The sequence below is a fragment of the Melospiza melodia genome, chromosome 4 (assembly GCF_035770615.1).
Source record: "Melospiza melodia melodia isolate bMelMel2 chromosome 4, bMelMel2.pri, whole genome shotgun sequence".
Classification (NCBI taxonomy): domain Eukaryota; kingdom Metazoa; phylum Chordata; class Aves; order Passeriformes; family Passerellidae; genus Melospiza; species Melospiza melodia.
In genome coordinates, this window is record NC_086197.1 from 50,166,458 (window position 1) to 50,187,821 (window position 21,364).

At 38.5% G+C, this 21,364-nt stretch overlaps 1 protein-coding gene across 3 annotated transcripts; it reads left to right on the forward strand.

Annotated features, from left to right (window-relative positions):
* The first annotated feature begins 994 nt into the window (after positions 1–994).
* Positions 995–20,032, forward strand: HCFC2 (host cell factor C2). 3 transcript variants are annotated; one of them, XM_063154327.1, is made up of 16 exons: positions 995–1,166; positions 2,927–3,075; positions 3,459–3,619; positions 4,654–4,862; positions 5,344–5,428; positions 6,505–6,608; positions 7,192–7,380; positions 8,470–8,655; positions 9,080–9,183; positions 10,166–10,325; positions 11,308–11,508; positions 12,672–12,742; positions 13,950–14,087; positions 15,384–15,569; positions 15,983–16,268; positions 17,096–20,032. In XM_063154327.1, the coding sequence occupies exons 1-16, from the start codon at positions 1,001–1,003 to the stop codon at positions 17,119–17,121; spliced, it is 2,421 nt and encodes an 806-aa protein (XP_063010397.1). In that variant the 5' UTR covers positions 995–1,000; the 3' UTR covers positions 17,122–20,032. The 3 variants fall into 3 exon arrangements, with proteins under 3 accessions (XP_063010397.1, XP_063010396.1, XP_063010398.1); XM_063154326.1 differs by having other exon boundaries at positions 19,560–20,032; XM_063154328.1 differs by having other exon boundaries at positions 10,166–10,364; positions 15,983–20,032.
* Positions 20,033–21,364: the final 1,332 nt, after the last annotated feature.

The following is a 21,364-nucleotide window of genomic DNA, read 5'->3' on the forward strand; positions in this document are numbered from 1 at the left end:
CCATGTTTTTTTCACCTTCCCTTCCATTTCTATGTGAATCTGAACAGATCTAAGCAGCACGCAGTCATGTGAGCCTGCAGAACTGGGACTGGCTGCTTCACCTGGCAGAACCGTCGGGATTGCTGGCAATGCAGTAAATAGCACCTTCACAGAATCACACAATCAGGTTGGAAAACCATTCTGAAACCATCAAGTCCAAACAACAACCAATCACTACCTTGTCAACAAGACCATGGCAGTAAGAGCCACATCCAGTTCTTCCTTAAACACCTCCACCACATCCCTGGGCAGCCCATTCTAATGTCTAATCACTCTTTCCATGAGGAAATTCCTCCTAATGTCCAACCTCAATTACACATCTCAGCATCATCATTTACCGTGTAGAACTGAACAATGGGAAGAGACTTTTAGCACCAGATACACCTTCTTTGGATTCCCCTCAGCATCATACATTTATATTCTCACTAAACACTCCCCTCACACAGGAAAGAGCATCTTCTCTCCTGTAGAACGAGACCTTCGAATTCACTTAGATCACCCGCTGCCAGCTGTAGAGCCAAAACCTCGGTTGCTAATCGCAACCTTCGGTGTTTGAACAGGAACTCATTTCTTCGGTGTTTGAACAGGAACCTCGCAAGCAGCAGCATTGCCTCGCCTACCACTAGCCAGTTAAAAATAAATTTAAAAAAGGATAACGTTTCTGAGGGCTTGACGGCAGAGGGGGTGCCCCAAGCAGAGGAGTCCACGCCGCCCCTGCGGTGCCCGAGCGCCCCTCGGGAGGCGTACGCTGCAGGTACGGGGTCCCAACACAGGGCACCCGCCGGAGCACGGCCGGGCCCGGAGGCGCCGCAGGAGCGGAGGGGGCCGTGCCGAGCCGGGGCCGGGGCCGCGGCGGAGGCGGCCGCGGGGCGGGACACGGACCCGCCACCCTCACGTCAGCACTCCCCCTTCCCCGGCGGGCTGCCCCGGCCGCGCAGTGCGTTGTGGGAGCGGCTCTGAGATGGCGGCGGCCGCTGCCGGGCTGAGCTGGAGGCGGGTGTCCTCCTTCACGGGGCCGGTGCCACGCTCCCGCCACGGGCACCGCGCGGTCGCCATCCGAGAGTTGCTCATTATCTTCGGCGGCGGCAACGAGGGCATCGCCGACGAGCTGCACGTCTACAACACGGGTGCGCGGGGCGGGGCCCCGCCACGGGGGAGACAGCGGCGGGGCTGTCCCGTCTGCGACCGCCGGTGGCACCGGGCTCCGCACGGCGCCGGGGATCCCCCCCAGGCCTCCCGCCCTCCCCCGGCACTGCCCGCGGGGGGCCTGGCCGAGGGGGCGGCGGGCGGGCTGAGGAGCTGCCCAGAGCCGAAATGGCGGGGAAAATATGCCTGGGCCAGGGGTCTTCCGTGGGGTAGTGCTGTGCCCTGGCTGGTGCTGCGGGGTTGGTTCTCCTTGCTGGGGAAAAGCGACCGGGAGGATCACGGCTGCTCTGCTGTCCCCGACCGTCGCGCAGGCATGTGGTGCCTCTTCCCTGGCAGGTCGCGGCTGAATGGCGGCAGGCGGGATTAGTCCCTACGAGTGTCCGGATCCCTCCCCTCCTTCCCTCTGGTGGCGGCAGCTCACGAGAGCCGAATGCCCTGGAATGGGAATCTTGTTTGGAAAACTGAACGTGTTGGCATCGGGAGCCTTTCCAAACAGGAAGCTGCCCAAGACCGATTTTATTTGTGAAAGATCAGATGCCCAAATAGTTACTGTACTGAATGCTGGATGAGGCTGGAAAACTTGTGTGTAATTTCAGGGCTTAGGCCGAGAGGGGGGAGTTCAGTGACTGATCTGTGCTTCTCAGTCAGACAGTGTTGGCTGCTTGAGGTTTTTCTAGGCCGATTTTTCCGGATATCTTCAAGACTTACTATGCTTGAATCAGATTTCTGACAGGAGAACGAAAAAATCTCTTAACCTTTCTGTTCTGACAAGTAATCCAAAGAAAACTCTTAACATAGTTATGCCATCAGAAACAGAGGTTCTGACAAGTGCCTTTTGAGTAAGTCTTATAATGACTTGGTTTTTTTCTTCCCAGACTTGCTGCTTAAGGTGTTTCCCCTTTGCAGCAGTGACAAAAAGCATCATGACTTAGTTGCTCCAGTTTCTGGATGAGTGCTTGGCCGCAACTGACCTTTTTTATTCTGGGGTTAAGATGCAGGGTTATGACCTGAACTGCCCGAGTGTGGGATATCATCCATGGCCCTTGCTGTGCATGTGATGATTTTTGAGGAGCTGGCACACACTGAGAGCATCTTAATCCCCTGCAGCAACGTTCACTGGAAGCTTCTAATTTCCTACTTCTCCTCTTCATGCTCGTAAAATGTGTAGGAAAAAGAAGACATTGTCCCCTGTAATTCTTAAATTTCAGAACAGTTTAGGCACCACTTTGCTGCTGCTGGATCAGACTGTCTCAGTTCCTTTTTCTCGACTCTGTGCCTCTCCTCTCCCACTCTGTGGATATTAAAATGAGTCTCAGAACAGTGTAATTAGTTTTTGAATAGGGCTATTAAGTCCAGGCACAGTGCCATGGTGCTGTAGCTCTAATAATTCTGTTTCTAGAGCTAGCTCCCTCTGAGTTAGCGTGGTTATCTCTTTTGTGTGAAACTGCACTTGTGTTCCTCATTAGCCTCTATTCTTGGCAAGTGACTGACTTAATTACAGTGACCTCATGGGCTCATTCATCTACTGGGTAACACTGGTTTGATAGAGGTCTTTGCTTTTCTTGTCATTAAAAAAAATAAGAATTAATTTAAAACTTAGTGTGAAGCAAATAACCGTAGTTGTCTGCAGATAAAAGGTAATTCTTTAGAAAGCAGAGGTGTTTAAAAATACATGTTTTGGTGTTGGAAATATTTTTGTAATCTATTTTTCTGGATTTTGGCTTTTTATTTCCTACAATAGTTACGAATCAATGGTTCCTTCCTGCTGTTAGGGGAGATATTCCTCCAGGCTGTGCAGCACATGGATTTGTTTGTGATGGTACCAGAATACTAGTTTTTGGAGGAATGGTTGAATATGGAAGATATAGCAATGATTTATATGAATTGCAGGTAGGAAATGTATGATTATGTTTTGATTTTCAGGACTACTATATTTATCTGTTTATGAAGAAACACATTTTATTTTACCAACTGCAGAAGAAAGTTAGATGATCTTTGCTTTTCAGAAGATTTTTTTCCATCTTAAGAATCTAAAGTTTATTCTAAATAACTTTGAAATAGAGACTTTCATCTAGTCTAAATTAAGTGTAATATATTCAATATTTTATTAAGGTTAGCTCTTACATATCCTTTTTAATGAATGTCCTAAGAAAAGCTCAGCATTCCCTTAAAAATAATTCAGAAAATATATAAGTGTTAATATTATATGAATTCTATCTGTTATGACAGACTATCAATGATATTATTTTAAAATAATTTTTTTTGTCTTCAAGGCAAGTCGATGGCTCTGGAAAAAAGTAAAACCTCAAGCTCCTTCAAATGGATCACCACCCTGTCCTCGGCTTGGCCACAGCTTTTCTTTGTATGGTAACAAGTGCTATTTATTTGGTGGCCTGGCAAATGAAAGTGAAGATTCAAATAATAATGTTCCCAGGTATGCTGATTTGTTTTTGAATTTAATGCTTTAAAAACAAATTACTTGATTTAACAGCTTTGAAAAGGAACATTCTAGGCAGGCTGTCCTGCACACCAAGTGCTCAAAGTTGGATTATTTGTGCAGTGAAGGGGTTACATGTGAAGAAGGTTAGGTATTCCTTTTGCTAATCCCACAATATGGAACACTGAGTGACAGCTTTGACACTTTTGTAGGGCAACCTGAGTAGGCTTTTGTATTTCTCCTGGTATTTTGGGTGATGTTTCTAAGAATGGCTTGTTTGTTAGAATTACCTCAATCAGCAGAGTCTCATGAGTCATCAGGGACTTGGATGTTTCTTCTGTATTGCTGTGAAAAACAGTTATAAATTCATCTGGAAATTTTTTTTACTATAGCAGCTGAAGTTGCCATTATTGTAAGAAACTGTGTTAGAATGCTGAAGTTTTATATCGACATTCACCTGCAGCTCAGAGCACTTATATCCACTGAGCTATAAACTGGCAATTTCAAGCTCAGTAAACAAAAGGTATCTGGTGTGAATGCCAAGATTCAAAGACCATTATCTAAAAATAACTTGCCGATAGATTCAGCAACAAATGGCTAATTGTGTATTGGCCAGCCTGAAGACACAAGAAAACAACAGCTTCTCACCTTCATTGCTTTAAGAGTTGCAGAAATTTCTCTCTAATACCTCTTGTCATCATGTATTTCCCACTGCTTTGCAGTTTATTGTGTGTCCGTATGTAGCAATTTTTGCAATAAATGTTGTTTTCATGTTTCTTTTATGTAATACAATGTATCAAATAAGAGCATGTTTTATCAGAGGCAACAAGTTATAACTGTTTTTTTTTTTTTTAAATCCATTTTGAATTCAGATTTGGTACTGCCCACAATGCATCAAATATTTTGAGAGTTTAGAACTCTGCACCCTCCCAAGACAGAAGTTTGTAATACCTGGAAGTAGTCAGTATTTAAAGTGCACTTGTTGTCATGCTTATAAGTGAGTTTTTCATACTTTGACAATAATACTCTAGATATTTAAATGATTTCTATGAACTGGAGCTGCAACATGGGTCTGGTGTGGTCGGCTGGAGTATTCCTGTGACCAAAGGAATCTTGCCATCTCCCCGAGAATCTCACACAGCCATAGTGTACTGCAGAAAAGATGTGGGAAGCCCAAAGATGTATATTTTTGGAGGCATGTGTGGCTGTCGGCTTAATGATCTCTGGGAACTTGACATAGGTGAGTTGGTTTGCCAGCAGAAGTCAGTGCTTACTGGCTGAGGGGAAAAAATACAGTATAGAATGGTTAATGGCAGGCTGTGGTGCAGATATTATTGAGACTGACACCATAGTGTTAACCTTTTGTAATATTTGGAATTAAATAGATTGTTTGCATATATTATCCTCACTAATTATGAGTACTACATGACGCAGATACCATAGTCTAAAACACTCTAAAGAAGCCAAGTTGAATAACCATAATGAAACCATAATTTATGTTTTTGATAAACACTTAGTTTGTCAGTATTTCCCGTGTTTTTTTAAAAAGAAGTTCCAAGTGCTTGTTATTGCACCCTTTTTCTAAAAGTAGCCATTTTAAAAAGGTGAAATTTAGCTTTGCTGAGTATTAGAGGTAGGTTTCCTCCTAAAATGCAGGTAGTGAAATATGTAGCAACAAGATTTTTTTTTTTTTTTTGAGAATTTTTTTCTCTTTCTTTTAGAAACCATGACCTGGTCAAGACCAGAAACCAAAGGGACAGTACCACTTCCTCGCAGTCTCCATACGGCCAATGTAATAGGAAACAAGTATGTCTGTTGTTAAAAGCTCAACTCTAGAAAGGTATACCTAGTAGGGGAATGATGATGCTTATCCACTACTGTATACTCAGTATAAACATCAGCCCTGTAGAGTAGTTTTCTTCTGCTGTTTCAGTGCCACTATTAACTCAAGGGTAGAAGTCCGTCAGTGTTTCTATCCAGCAGGACAATCTGCCCAAGCCACCAGCAGCTTTCTGGGCTTCTTGGAGCACCTGTGTGCATTCTGGGGCAGCCTCAGCTGGGCTTGAGCTCTGTCAGGAGTAAGCTTCAGTGCTGCTATGTGTGTGACACAGATTAGGTAGCTATACAAAAAAACTTCTCAAAGAGTGAAACCAGTTCCAGGCAAAACTGTTCCCCGCTTCTTCTGCAGTCTTTCCCTCATTACTCTGCTTCTTGCCAATATGGTTTGTTTTGGCAGGTAGCATTGATAAAATGGATTTTAAAATGTGGGTTTCAGTCCATTTTGTATCAATTTACAAGCTGGCATGAGGAGAAAGAGGCAAGGGAGTAAAGTATGAAAGCTTTATATCATCTGATCCAACAGCTTAGCTTTTTATTATTTACTTAAAATGTCAGTAGTTTGTAGCCTGCATTATATTTTTAAATTTTAATATCTGAATTATATAAAAATTAAATATGATGCTATGATGCCAGTCATCTTGTTTTAGCCTGACTTACAGAGGGCTCTGCAGTAAAGGATTGTAGAAATTCTGTTGTACGTGTGGTATTTTTGGAGAGTGTTAGTAGTTTGATGGTTTGCTAAACCTTACAGTATTGACTGCTGTTTCTAGGAAGTTGTTTGAGAAGTTTCTGGGACTTTTTTGTGTGGTTGCATTTTTCAATCAGTCAGCTTACTCAGAAATTTTAGGAGATAGATATCCACCTCAGTACTTCATAAAGACAGTAGATACAAATAAACTTTGCTGTGAACAAGAACTGTAACACACTGGAAATTTTCCTTTTTGTCCTAGTTTGAAAGAGCCCATGCAACACATCTAGCTGTTAATTGGTGTTTCTTTTCTTTTCTTTTCTTTTTCCCTTTTCCCTCTTTTTCTGTATTTCAGAATGTATGTTTTTGGTGGATGGGTTCCACAGTCAGCAGGAGGTGAAATTTCTGCTCCTGATGGTGAATGGAAATGCACCGGTTCTTTTTCTTATCTTAATTTGGGTTAGTGTTTCTTTCTTTCTGGAAGTAGGTATTTTGAATTAATATTTTCTTAACAGAGTAGAGTAACTATTTTGAAGACATTGAGAAATGTTTAGGATACATAGTTGTAATCCTGGCTGACTAAAAAAGTTGCCAGTTTTTTGCACATTACTTGAAAATAAATATTTTAATTATTATTTTTCTTTGAAGATTTAGCAGGTTTGCTTTTTCAAATCTTTGTTAATACAACTTTAATGCTAAGTAATGTAAATATTCCTTTATTCATAGAAGAACACAGGAGACAGATTCTGAAATGAGGTTTTTCTAAGCATGTTAGTACTATCCCTGTATTCTCAATTTCTGATCTGTTTGCCTGAGAGAGATAACCAGAGGTCAAACTTCAGCCTGTATGAATTGGTTTTATCTTGCACACTAATTGGAAAGTGACTGTGTCTTCATAATATTTCCATTTTAAATGCAGCTGTCTATAAAAAAGAGAGGTGATTTATTTTCATTTTTTTCTGAGCAGTTAAGTGTGTTAACATCTTTATTTCTTGTTTTGGAGATCATCTAGAAACTAAATGCTTTGAGTTTCATTTACTAGATACCACAGAATGGATAGGTCTGATCTCAGATTGCCAGGAGGACAAAAGTAACTTGTTACCAGGGCCAAGAGCAGGACACTGTGCTGTAGCTGTTGGCACTCGTCTGTATATCTGGAGTGGTAGAGATGGTTACAGAAAAGCTTGGAACAATCAAGTTTGCTGCAAAGATCTTTGGTACCTTGATACTGGTGAGTCAGAAATAAATAAGAGACTTGTACTATGTTATGTGTTTTATTAACATATGGAAAGCTTGCATGACTGATGAGCAAACTTGAAGAGTATTTACATTTTAAAAATGGTTTTTAAATCATGCTTTACTGCTGGTTGTTTGAAGGCTATTACTTAAAAAAAAATAGGAAGGCTTGTTTAAAGCCTCTGAAAGAAATTTGTGCTAAATTCTGCACTGCATGCCATAGTCAGTTGATACAAGATGCTAAAGGCTGTTTTGCCTAAACTCAGGGTTCCTGGCCTCTTTTTAGTGATCTTTTCTGCTACTGCTTACTTTTTTCACCAAATCCCATCTCTTGGGATCATTGCTGCTGCTGCTGCTTCCTCATTTCTCGGACTGCAAAAAGATACTCTTCAATCTAAGAAAGGACCAAATTGTTCCTGAGGATGAAGGGAATTCTGGAGACTAATCATTCATTAGTAGCTGCATTGATAGTAGGACACTGAGTTGAGAGAGAGGGAATTAGAATAGAACTTTTTTTTCCTGTTTAATTTTTCCCTCCGAAAATGAAAAATAGCAGGGGAGGGGTGCACTTAGGACTGCAGCCTGGTCAGGCATAGAGGCACGTGAGAGGAGCAAGCCATTGGCTAGTCATGTCCAGGTTTCAGCCTGTGCAGAAGTTAAAGCTCACTTCAGCTACACAGAGCAAGCAAAAAGGAAGAGGAAAAATTTGTGAATTAGAGGAATATGTAAAGCTTTAGGAGCCAAAGAGCTACCTGCAGCGTTTCAGGAAAGCACAAGGATCTGCTCTCTCTGTAATCCCTACAGTGATGTAGCTACAACTTAAAGGCTTACTGGCAGCAGAAGAACCATTAAAAACAAAGCATAAAAACTGGAGCATTTTTGAACACTCTGAAAAGACACTTTGTAATTCTCTGTCTTGACTTGCCTCCTTTGACAGTGGTTTCTTGTTGAGTATATGTTCGTATATATTGTACATCAGTGAAAAAGGAGCAACTGATTTTACTTCCAATATACAGCTATTTAATAAACTGGTAGGGGAAGGCAATTTCTAACATGCCATCTGTGTTTTATTGGTTTCCTGTAGAGAGACCTCTAGCACCATCACAGGTACAGCTGATCAGAGCTACAACCAACTCTTTTCAATTGAAGTGGGATGAAGTACCTACAGTTGAAGGATATCTTCTTCAATTACATGCTGACTCACCAGTGCCACTGGTGGCTGGAACTCCTGGTGCTGGCGTTCCTGAGACATCAGTGCTGAGTTCACAAGGTAGCAGTCAGATGCCATTACACTAATGCTCGTGCACAGGTGGACTGGAGGGTTGCATAAGTAATAAATATGAGTTTTGTTTTTTAAAGAACCATTCTGTGAGAGAGAGACCCTGTTTCTTTGGTTATTCTACAAATGCCTGCATCATAATTATGGCAAACTCCCCTTTAACTTGTTTCTGTTGGTTTTGGCCAGCTGTCTGAATTATGAACATATTTGTAGAATGCTAGGCACAAGTTGAGAAAGGAAACAGTGAGGAAGGGATTATATCTGACTATTTAGCCATACAGTTTCATTTCAGACTTACAATAAAGTTTTCCTTCAGGCAATTTTGGCCTCCCTTTTTCTTACTGAAATAGGTTAAAACCATCATAATATTAAGTTTTGCAGAACTGATGGGAATTTGCTTTTGTTTACCTGCAAGGTGGCTGTTCTCTTCATCAGAGTCTGCAATCAGTGCCTAGCATCCCTTATGCAGAAATGAAGGTGGATCATCCCAGCCAAACAAATAATCTCATTCCTAATAACGTAAGTGTAAGCTGAAAAATGCTTCAGTGTCAAAACAGTGTGATAAGGTAGTGAACTGCCAAAATGTTTCTCAGTTTCAAAACTCCCTGCATACTTTTTAGGTCTTAGAAAAGAAAAAAAAAGCAAATTAAAAAAAAGAAAGACACCTGCTGAAGTAGTTGTCTGTTTTCTTACATACTTCTTGCTTTTATGATTGAGATGCAATCTTTCAAGACCTCTTCTTGTTAATGCAGAAGAGAATTGTAACTGTATCGTCTTCCACAGTGCCAACTGTGAGTCTGACACCAATAGGAATACTATTCATTCTCAGAATGCTGGTGACATTATGTGGGAAGCAAAAAGAATAAGGCATATTCCTTCTTTGTTAGTCTAGTTTAGTTTTATGCTAGTCTGCTTATTTGTAAGTTCCTACAGCAAGTTAAATCCAGTTATTATCTGTGGTGTGCAGTTGTACGTGTTCCTCTGTTCCGCCAATTTAACAGAAATAGTGAGGACAAACTCTGGCTAAAGGATCTTGTTTCTAGAACTTTGGACCATTTCTTAGTTGTGTAAAGTCTGAGATCTGTATGGGATCCATAATGTATTCCTGGAGAAAACACATGTAGAAATACCATAAATTTCACTAAGAGTAGAAATATCTCAAGTACATGTCAGGAAAGCGAAGGTTGAAAGCCTAATTGTAATTTTCCCCATTGCCCAAAGTCCCTCCAGTAGACTAAATATTTTATACACAGCAATGAAATGCCATGTAATGATAAAATTTACTGTGAGTCTTCCAAGTCAACTCAGTGTTTGAGTCTTTGTTTTATAATGACTAAGATAAAGATTGAGAGATTGATTTCTTGGTCTAATTTAAAGTACTAGAAGGAATTATTGGAGGAGTTTATATTGTTGTTTATGAGCAAGCATTTTCGTGCCATGTTTGCAATTGAAATTTCTGGACTTTGCATTGTAACATTAACAAATGTGTTGTTTTGGTTAGGTCCGAGTTGCCCTTTCATCCAGTTTAAAAGTAGAAGGAAAAGAAAAGGTTGCAGCACCTGAAAACAAGGTTACACAGGAGAGTATGAAAAACCACACAGACGCTACAGGATTCAAAGAATTAAATGCCCCTTCTCTTTTGCCTGTTTGTACTTCTTCAAGTAAGATGACTATAGGAAAAAAAATAGAGGAAAAAAAAAACTGAGAGTTAAAATTAATCTCAAAAACATAAAATAAGATTGTTTCTGTCTTGTAGTTTAAAATTATTTAAAGAGTCCTTTGTAGTTTAAGAAACCCAACTTGTGTTAGTTATTACTGAACGTATGTTTAGAAGATACAAAGAAAATTGAAATCTTAACTTGTTTGAAGTGTTGCAAGGTACAGGAAATTCTCAATATATTCATTGTTATGATGGACAATCTCTCTAAACATAAATAGCCATTTTTAGCATCAAGTAAAAAGGGACAGACGACATTTTACAACATTATGGTGATAGTAACTCCAAACTCCAACACTGTGTCTGTCTCTTAGCTATTGGCTGATGTAAAATTTCAGGCAATGTAGAGACAAGCATGTTTCTCTCTGACTGTAGAGGAAGTTAAAGATCGCAAGGCTCTGATTTATGCATGTCACTGAAGTACCTTAAGTTCAGTGTAGTGAATCCGGGCTTAATCACCTGATCTGTTTATATTTGATCTCAATGTATTTTATAGGTAGCTGGATTTTTATTTTCTTCACCGTGTAATTTAATTAAATGAGGAAGTGTTGGTTCTTATTGCTAAGTGACAAACAGACTTCTACAGGGGTTAATCTTAAATTGATTTTTAGAAACCTGTGATACTGATTTGTGTGGATGCTTTATTTTAGTAGGGTTTTTTCCTCTAATTAATTTTTTGTGACCAAATACATAAAAAACAGCAAACTTAAAATAACTGTTAACATACACCTGCTTATGACTGTGGAGACAGACTCCTGTTAATTTATAAACCTAAAGGAAGCATTAGCAATCAATATAATCAGATCTGTTCTAACCTAATTCTGAGCTAAACTCAGGCTTTATATGAAAATAAATCCATTAGATCAAGTTGAGATTTGGTCTGTTATCAATATTGAATTTTTGCTAATATTTTCTTCTTTTTTAAGGTGCTCAGACATCACCAAATGTAGCTGAATTACATGACTTGGACAAACAAAGTGTAAATCCTGATTCTTCTCTAACGAGTAATGTCTCCAGCACACAAACTATGGTAACCCAGCAGGCTGTTAAAACTGAGTCATCAAGTACAAATGGGGCAGTTGTTAAAGATGAAACTTCACTAACAACATTCAATTCAAAATCTGAAGGTTTGAAATGTGTTTCACATACTGTATTTTGAGCCATATATTTCTAAGGCCATCAGAGTTCCTATAGTGTGGTGGGATTCCTGTCTTGAGTAGTACCTGGGATGTAGATAGGGCTTTGGGCATTGAAGACCTTGTGCAGCCTGGATTTATACATCTTTTAAAATTAGGATTTTCCTTCTATGCATTTGTAAATCACCCTGTTTCCTATAGGTGACAAATCTTCATTTATGCAGAGGTCAGTTTTCTAAATATCAGGGGTAGCCTGTTTTGCTGCTCATTGTACATTAATTTTCATTCAGTGCTTGTCTATTTAGTCAGCAAAAGACTAAAATGGTAACCTTGGATGATTTTGACTTTAAGCAACTGACCTCTGTAATAAATGTGGCCAGCTCACTGCTGGTCTAATGTGCTGGCCTCTTCATAGGCTGCTGGAAATAACCAAAATAAGCAGCAATGCAGAACATAAATGGGTAGTTTTTCAAGGTTTGTTTTTGACAAATATCCACAAGCAGTGCTTGTTACTGTTTTGAGTGTTAGCTAAAGAACTGTATTGTCATATTGATGTGTGATTTTTACCAAGCAGTATTTTGTTTTAAGAGCAGAACCCAGGAACACAAGTATAGAATACTAACACTCCCATGTGTTACTCATGTGCTTAATCTTTTTTTTTCTTTAAAGATTCCATTTTAAATTTAATGAATGCTCTGCTCCCATTTGTTAAGGTTGTTTACAGTTTAACTGCTTATGCTCAGAATTCAAACTGTATCGATGTCAGAAAAAATGCAATCAAATTAAGAATTCACACTTAGACTATTCATACAATGTCCCCAGTATGTGCCTCAATCTGGTATTTAGATTATTTGTTCACAAATATAATATATTGGTTTCATAATGCTGTCACTTTTTAGGATTTTCTGAGTCCTGCCTTCTGTTTGTATTATCTGTAGCAGCCTCCAGTGCCAGACTTTCAGAATTGTTCTGAATTTGATAGAAGCCAGAATTAGTTTGTGTTATAAATAGAACTGCATACGAAAAAAGTCTGAGACATTCTTGTGCAACAAATATTTGTAAGTGGCTATTGAGGTCAACTTTCATACTCTGTGGGTTTTGTATTACATTTTTTCTATTGCTTACGTTTTTAAGTTTTCATGTTTTGTTTTTAGCTGCTGAAACTGCTTATGTCACGCCTTCAACAAGGGTCAGTACTGGACAGACAAATGATTCACACTCTTCTGTAAGTCTGAAAAAGTATTATCAAATTGCTTTACCTATTGTTCTGTTGGTTAGTTGTAAGGGCTCTTCTGTTTTCCTTTAATTATATTTTTGAAAGAAAAGCAGTGTTTATTTTGAGCTTGGAGTGACTAATACAGGGGTAAACATTTCTGTTGTAAAACTAATTGCATTGTGTGGGTTAGATGTGAATCTAAGTAACACTTTTGTAGTTGGGAGGAGATCCAAGTTCATGTTTCAGCTGTTGAATCGTTTTCATCAACTGGCACAGTGGAATGGTCTCTGCTGCATGATGTACAAATATAAAAAGTTTTTCTGTATGCACAACTGAATTTAGAATGAAGTATGTATTAAATCAGACTAGTGTTAGCTGCTGATTCTATAGATTTAAACGTAACTGAACTGACATCTTGATGTTTTTCCCTAGAGGAGATGGGGACTGACTATGCAAGCTGTAAATACTGCCTGAAAAAGTAAATGCTTCCTATTTCACCTGCTTACAACTTAATACACAAACCCAAGGTGCCACTGTTGCTACCAAAAGCGAGGAACTAAGGATGGGGAGAAGCAGCTGCTGCCAAAGGGTGGGGTGCTTTTGCCAAGAGCAGCTGCAGCTCCTGCTCCATTTCCATGCTAGCAGGATCTGTGCTGGGCACCTGACTGTGCAAGTGCTCTCCCTGGTGCCTGGAGACCAGCAAGAAAGCCAGTTTGTCTTACTGGGTCAGTCAGGAGCAGTTTGCATGCCCTCCATCCCCACGGCCCCCTGCCACAGCAGAAGGCTGTTCTCAGCTGCAGGCGAGTTCCACAGTGCCTGAGAAAGAGCACCTGTGGGGCTGAGCTACAGCTGAGCCCTAGGGGGAGCTGCTGATGTTGGACCACCTTGGGAAACTCTGCAAGTCAAGATCTTCTCTCAACTACATGCTTCTACAGACACCTAGTTCTACAGATTTAAGCTTCTTCCCTGCCCCATTCAGATTATCAGATGTGACATCCCAGCTGTTACTTTTTAAATGACAGACTGTGTCTGAGTAAATGTATAAGAACCAGTTGGTTTTGCACAGTATTTTAATAATACATGCATATTCATTTGAAGTATAGGAAGTAATACTGGTATAAAAGGGGGTTGTCTATTACATATACTAGAGGCTTGACATTTTTTTCCATGGCATTGACGTGTGGGTAATCTACATGATGTGTTCTTCAAATACTAGAGAGCTCCCCAGAGGCTGCCAGTGCCGGTGAAAACCAGGGACCGCCGGTGGTATGATGTGGGAATTTTTAAGAACAACAGTGCTGTGGTGAGCCAGTTCTACTTGCTGCCAGAGGAAACACTGAACATCAATAGCAAGGTAGCTGCTGCTTCTCTGATATAACTTGCATATATCTATTACAGAATTTGTTGCTTATATAGTTCACAACAAAATATGGGATTTTCTAATACTGCAGCAGAATCTGGTGCTTGTAGGAGTTGTATTTTATGACCAGTATTTCTTCATGTATTTTTCTCACCTTTTTTTACTATTTCCTAAACTAGATGAATTTCCTTTGTTATTTATGTATGATAATACAAAATATCTTATTTTGCTATTGCTTATTCTTTTTTTTATTTCTTGCCTTAGAAAACAATTTTAAACTTATAAATTTTCAAGCCAGTAAAATTCTTAAAAGCTAAAACCCCCACAATTTCTTAATATGTTATTTCAGTCCAGCATTGAAATGTTTCAATTTCTTCTCTATTCCCAGAATCTTTGCATAAAAATTTTAAAGACATTAGTAAGACATAGGCTAGACTGTTTAAAAATAGTAGATCTGGAACTGTACTGGCTTTTCTATTAGATCTTTCTAACTTACTATTTGGTACATGTAAGTGGATACATGAAAATTATGAGTGTGAAACTCGAAAAAGTGTAACAGTTTTGACAGTAAAAGTGTAAATTAGTGATGTCCTCATTAACTAGAAACAAAAATTGTGTCTTCTTGAGACAGAAACAAAAAAAAACTGAAGCCTTCCTTTGCAAGCACTTCACTATAAATATTCTATGTCTTAGTTTTAAAGAGCACAGTACATTATGCAGTGTTTACACTAATTGTGGTTCTTTTACATTATTCAGTAGGAAAATAGTTCCACTGTAAGGATCAGTGATGCATCAATGCATATTTTAATAATGGAAGTATGGTAGCACATAATGTTTCAGAAAGCTGTTTGTTACTAAGTTACTGGGTGTTTCCGTAAAAACATTTTGATTACCTACACAGCTCCTAATGTTAGAAATAACTGCTTTTGAAATAAAAATATTTTTTAGGACAGAAGATTATCTTAATTAAATCATAACTTTTGTAGTTGTAAATGCTACTTTGTTTTAACTTTCCTGAGTAAAAATAACCACAAGGTACAGTTTAATTTAAATGACTGAAAAAATGGGATATCATTTGGTCTAGACATGTAGTCTTACTTTGCATATTACATCAGCTGTTTTGATGTGAAATACTGTTAGTCAAAATCTTTTCATAATTCTGATGTAAGTACAGCAGTATTAAATAGATTTCAGTTTCAATTAAACTTTATTAATCTCAGTTTAACACTTTTTAGGCTAATTGTGTTTATAATATTTTAAAAATTACCACAAATGTTGCTTTATTTTCAGATGGAAGGTGCAGATGTACCAGACTACAGATTACTAAAGAAACAAGATCTATTTCCAGGCACAGTGTACAGATTCAGAGTTGCTGCAATTAATGGCTGTGGTGTCGGGCCTTTCAGTAAAATCAGTGAATTCAAGACGTGCATTCCAGGTTTTCCTGGAGCTCCTTCAACAGTCAAAATCACCAAGGTGAGAAATAGAGGTTATTCTGATTCTGGTTCTGATGTGTGAAATTCTCATTGCCAGTGTAATCTCAGAGCTCTTAGTTATTGTTAGTTTTATTTTTAAGTTAAAATTGTCATACAAAATAGTGTCCAAAGGTTACTTAGTTAACTCTGCCCAATATTTCTTTAAGAAATTTGCTAAAAAGAATTCTTTTAAGAGCTAATTACAGTTTCCCCATGATTTTCTAGTGTTGGATCATTAAATCTATAGGGGCTTACCACACTTGTTAAAAAAAAGTCAAAAGACATCCTTATCTCCAGAGTGGTGGTGATAGGTTAGAATTTTCACATAATCTTTAGAATTTGGTGGTTTTTTGTATTATTGTTTAGATATTTACGGTTAGCTACATACTATCATACGTTTCTCTCTTTCTTCAGAGTGTAGACTGTATTCATCTTTCTTGGGAGCCTCCTGCTTCACCCTCTGGAAATATTTTAGAGTATTCTGCCTACTTAGCCATCCGTTCCACGCAACTACAGGAAAATCCAAGTCAACTTGTATTTATGAGGATATACTGTGGTCTTAAAACATCTTGCATAGTGACTGCTGCCCAGCTTTCCAGTGCCCATGTGGATTACACCTCCCGGCCTGCCATAGTGTTCAGGATTTCAGCCAAGAATGAGAGAGGCTACGGCCCAGCCACACAAGTTCGGTGGCTCCAAGGTAAAGTCACTGTCACACACAGCATTTGAGTGGAGCAGGAGCTGTGCATTTCTTCCAGAACCAACACAGCACTGCATGTGAACTGCTTGAAATGTTAGTTTGTTCCTTATGGGAGTGTTATGCAATTCTAGTTGTTGCTTCTGAATAATTCAGGGGTTTTTTCAGTCTTTTCACCTTCCTGAATGGAAAAAAAATTCTATCAGGTGATGTCAGGTGCATTTTTGTGATGCATATACACTTTAAAATCTGTGTTAGAGCCAGAAAAAGTTTTGTCATCTTGTCCCTGGGCTTGAATTTGTACAGGTTCATGATGATTTGGGGATGGAATGGATCCACTGAAACTAAAATTAGTGTTAGCCTGGTCAGTTTTGGCCTGCCTTATAAGTAAGTCAATATGGGGTATCAAGTTTTGCCAGCTTCTCATCCTGCTCCTTGCTGTTTCTGGATTAGCTTTGTTGGGAGCTGGCTTTGCTCAGCAAGAGGTACTGTGGGCACAGAGGAAGGTAGGAAGGGCAGAGTGCCCATCCCCTTGGGCAGCAAGGAACTGTGGTGGAGGAGTAGCTGATCTCAGCTGCTGGACTGGGACCCACCTGTTGAATGCTCCACTGCTTGGTTTCTAATATGTGCTTTTCTAAGATGGGGAGTAACAATGAAGAAGTTGTCTTGTGAAGTTCAGTATTTCAGTGCTATTTTAACACTTTATTTGGCAGGGGTTTTGACCATTACCTATATCCTACAACTTTGAAATAGTGTCTGTTTGAAAATGTTTGAGTGTGTACACCATGTGAAATTATGAAACATTTAACAATGTCTCCTTTGCTTTGCAGATATGAAAACATCAGGCTCAAAGTAGAAATTACTTAATAAATCTCAATTTTCAAATGTAGTGTTTAATGTAACTCTTGTACTATTTGTAAATGCTACAAATATTTTATTTTTGCATTGTTTTTATCTTAAAAATATATAACCTTTTTTACGTTTGACACATCGATGTTGTAGAGCCTTGCTCAGGTATGAGTATCTTACAGAAAATATATCCAAGATGGTGGGGTGGAGGATTGCTCTCTGTCCAGCAGCTCTTTTTGGTAGTGATAAGTTAAAATGTAAAGAACACAGAGTTTCAAATCAAAAATTAATAAAACAATTGGCACAAGTAGTAGTGTTTGAGGTAGAGTCCCCAGGATTGCCACAGATCTTGCATAGATAATTCATAAGATTTGGGATATGAGCAAATTCTGTTTGGTTTCCATTCCCTATATCACATTCTTCATTCTGGTGCCTGAGTACAAGGCAAAAATTTCCAGATATTATATAGTAACTTAAAATGTATAACTATTTTAATATATACTTTTTTTTGTAAAGAAATGATTTTTTCTACTATTTGTAACAAATATCTTAGTCTTGAAAAATATCCCCTGAAAATTTAAAAGGAAAAAGATAAACTTATCCATTGCTCTTATTACAAAAACCATAAATTCATTGTAAATGCACTACTATTACTTAAAATTATCATTTTGTAATTGTACAAATCTTAAACTTGTAAATACCAGTGTTTACAAGAGACCTTTCTGGTCTTGTATTAAAACATCCATGAGATTTATTACCTTTTTTTTTTTTTAATCCATATGCTTTGCTTTTAGCATATGCTTGCTTTTTGCACTAATAATAACTTACCTCATTCCTGTGTTAGTAATCACTTGTGTTGCTTCCATAATGTTTCTGTAAAACTTCAATCTGAAAATTTTAACCAAAGTTTGGAATACATGGTAAGCAATTTTGCACACATTATATGGCAACTTTCAACATATTTATTCCAGTTAATCTTCTTAAGTGCTTGTTTGCTTTACCAATATATTCTACCAATCAAGTTCAGTATCTCCCTTTTACTATGCATCTTTTACATTAACTAGCTAGCTGATAAAATCAACAAGCATTACTTCTAGGAATAGGTTCATCCATTCCTATGGGAAAAGAGAAAAATTGTTCACAGTAGTAAAATAAAGGTAAACATTTTAAATGCTATTTATGTATCTGTATATAAAACTATGTTTACCAAAGTGTAGAGGCTGAGTTGGACAAGGTCACTAGGTGAATAGATTGAGGCACCTAAATAAGATTTATTTTAAAATAAAATCTAAATTATTTACTGTGCAATGAAGTTTATACTTTGCACTTTAATTTTGCCCCAAATGCCAAAAGATTATACATCAAAGTAGAATTTCTTGCCTCTTCCAGTAAAATTTGTCTTAAGAACATTTGTAAAGATATAAACTAAAATCAATGATGTGCCTGGTTTGGTGGGAGAAGTATCACTAAAATAGTAAAGATTTAGCAGCTCAAGTCTCCCAGAGGAGATTTAACAGCCAAGTGTTGGCTGCCCTGAGAATCAAGGTTATAACGAAGTGCTGGTACAGCCTTAAGTTATCGCAATGCATCACATGCTCCAATAGCATCAAGAAAGTGCTAGGGACCATAAATGGCTATAATAGTGTTAATTGTGGCACAGGAGTAACACACGTGGTTTGACTCCAGAGAAGAATCATGTTTTTATGTCAATGATAGCTACTCCAGTTTCACTTTAAACAGTGTTTATAGTATGAATGTATAGGACTTTTCCTGAAGTTAACTGGCTTTAAGATATTTGTGTTTTAATGGCCCATTTCGTCAGGTAGGATCTCACTACCAATACTGTCTGATAACAAAAGTACCATACAAATGAACTGTCTACTAGAAGAATAGAACTTGGATTTTCTTATTAGTACTGTGAAAGAAGCCTTTAGAGAAAATACTTGTGGCTTTGATTTTGTTGGTTGATAGCTGTGATTGTAGAGTTGTTATTTAAGAATAAAACCCGTTGGGTGTGTCTCGGTGGAGTTTTTTTGCACTTGGTTTCACATGCTTTGCACAATTTCTTTTTTCAGTGGGTGTGTTATGACTACCAAAGGGTAAAACTGTGGCATTTTCAGTGAAAGTATAATTTCCTTGTGAGTGTGCTTTCTTCAGCTGACTTGACATAAGATGTCACTTTTTCTTTTTTGTCCAAGTTGGGTAACGTTGAATATTGATCATATGCAACTCTTCAGTTGCTTACATTTTTACTTTAAACTGAAATTGTGGTACACACTGTAAAATAGACTTTTTGGTCTGTTTTTAGAACTGTATTTATAATGTCTAAATCCCACCTGTTTGCTTATCAACTAGGTATCAGACAAATATTGATTGTTTGATTTTAAAGTCTAGAAGATTGTTGACACCAGCTCTTTGAGACTCCATGTTATCCATTTATTTCAGATACTGCTGAAGGACATGCAACAGAAGCTGAAATCTAGCAGATTACTATATCCATATTGTAGAAATGTCTACGTTTACTGAACTTCTTAGGGAGGTTGTGACTGTGTAAGCATAGAACAGTTGTGCCAGTTATGGCAGGCACTGCTACAATTTCATCTTCAGAATGTTCTTGTGAAAGTGGAAATGAAGTGAACAATAACTTACACTTTGTGTTTTCAAAGTAATTATAGCAATATCTTTTGAATGTAATTTGGAGTAGTGCACATGATCTTGCCATAAACTCTGAAGATGTAGTAAGTATTACTGTTGTTATCTGATTATTTCAGGATAGCGAATTTGATGTGAACTTAATCTTACAGCCTGTTACTTCATGACCTCTACAAGGAAATTGACATTTTGTACAATACAAGTTGATTAGTCTTATTTTGAAGCATTGTTTGTTCTTTGTAATAAAGTGGTTGTCCTATCAAACACATTGTTAATACTGAAGTGTGTCTGTTTTTTCAGAGGTGTATGTGTACAAACTTGGAATTTCTGATGCAGACAGTCAATTTCTCAAATTGGGGAAGAGGGTTTAATGATAAGCACTGTCATAGTACTATTACTCTTCCATAAATATTGTCTCCTAAGTTAATTCTTGGTTACCTCATGAGCTTTTCTCTAGTTGAGGTCTCCAGTATCACTGCCCCACCTTCTACAGTTGCTGTACACTCACCATTACTTTACTCCCATGCCTTTGTGCCTTGCAGGCTGTGACCTCTGAACTGAAATTCTGACATTACTTCCCCTGTCTATACAGGGGTCACTGTTGCTGACAGTGAGTCACAAAGAGTTTGGTGTTGCTTTGTTGCAGTTTGTTAAAAAGATGTGTGAGCACAAAGTCTGCTCAGAAGGCTCCTAAAAAGGATTTGAATTGTGTTCATGTCCGCAAGAAGTGGGGGAGCAGAAAGGAGCAAATGAACTGAAAGATCTACTGGATTGTTTCTAGATCTCCTTAAGAGACTTCACATGATAAACTGCTGAAAGCTGTCTGCTACAGGTTGATTCCTTCTTTGTGTTCCTAGCTATCATAATAATGGTTGTTGTCTTGTTATTTACGATGCTTGCATTAGTGGAAAACAAATGGGAAGGCCTAAAACATCAGTGAAGAATCCTCTTGTGCTGTTTTTGTTCTGTTAATAAGATTTTAAGAGTAGGAGTTATTTTCTCTTGAAGGCAAATTTGAATTTACTGTATGAATTTATCTTATAAACAACTCTGATTTATTTTTTCTTTGTTGCATTGTTTGGTCCCTAGGATATTTTTATAATATTTCCAGTGAGCTAAACATCAAGGCTTTTATTCTGTGGCTTCCAGTTCTGACACTGAAGGATTTCCTGATTCTCAGGACAGGGGTGGAGCACTGACTGCTGGCACTGTATGGGCAATGGGTTCCTCCTTCTGTTAAAAATAGTGAAATCTTCATTTTGAGGTGTTTGCCATTGGTCTGGAAGTGGAGATCCCTTTTATTAGAATTTCAATGAGTCAGCTTAAAGTATCAGGAAGATGAGCTTAAAATAATTCCTCTTGATCCATAGAGTCTTTAAGATACTGCACCTCCAGCACTTTCCCCAGAGAGGAAATCCCTGTGATGTGGGGTAGGTGGGGGTAGGGTGGGCATCCAGCTGAATCCCAGCACAAATGATTGGTGGTGGGGCTCAGCCAGAGAATGTCTAGCACCTGCAGCCCCTGGAAGGGGAGTTAGGATGGCAGGAAGGCCCAAGAGATCCATGCAAGCTACTGGGCCCCTTGGTCTTACTCGTTCC

Bases quoted from the DNA above. Each gene is read 5' to 3' on its own strand.
- HCFC2 (XM_063154328.1), top strand. From the start codon at position 1,001: ATGGCGGCGGCCGCTGCCGGGCTGAGCTGGAGGCGGGTGTCCTCCTTC. The intron at 11,509-12,671 runs GTTTGAAATGTG...TTTTGTTTTTAG, and splicing joins ATTCAATTCAAAATCTGAAG to CTGCTGAAACTGCTTATGTC. The intron at 14,088-15,383 runs GTAGCTGCTGCT...CTTTATTTTCAG, and splicing joins CACTGAACATCAATAGCAAG to ATGGAAGGTGCAGATGTACC.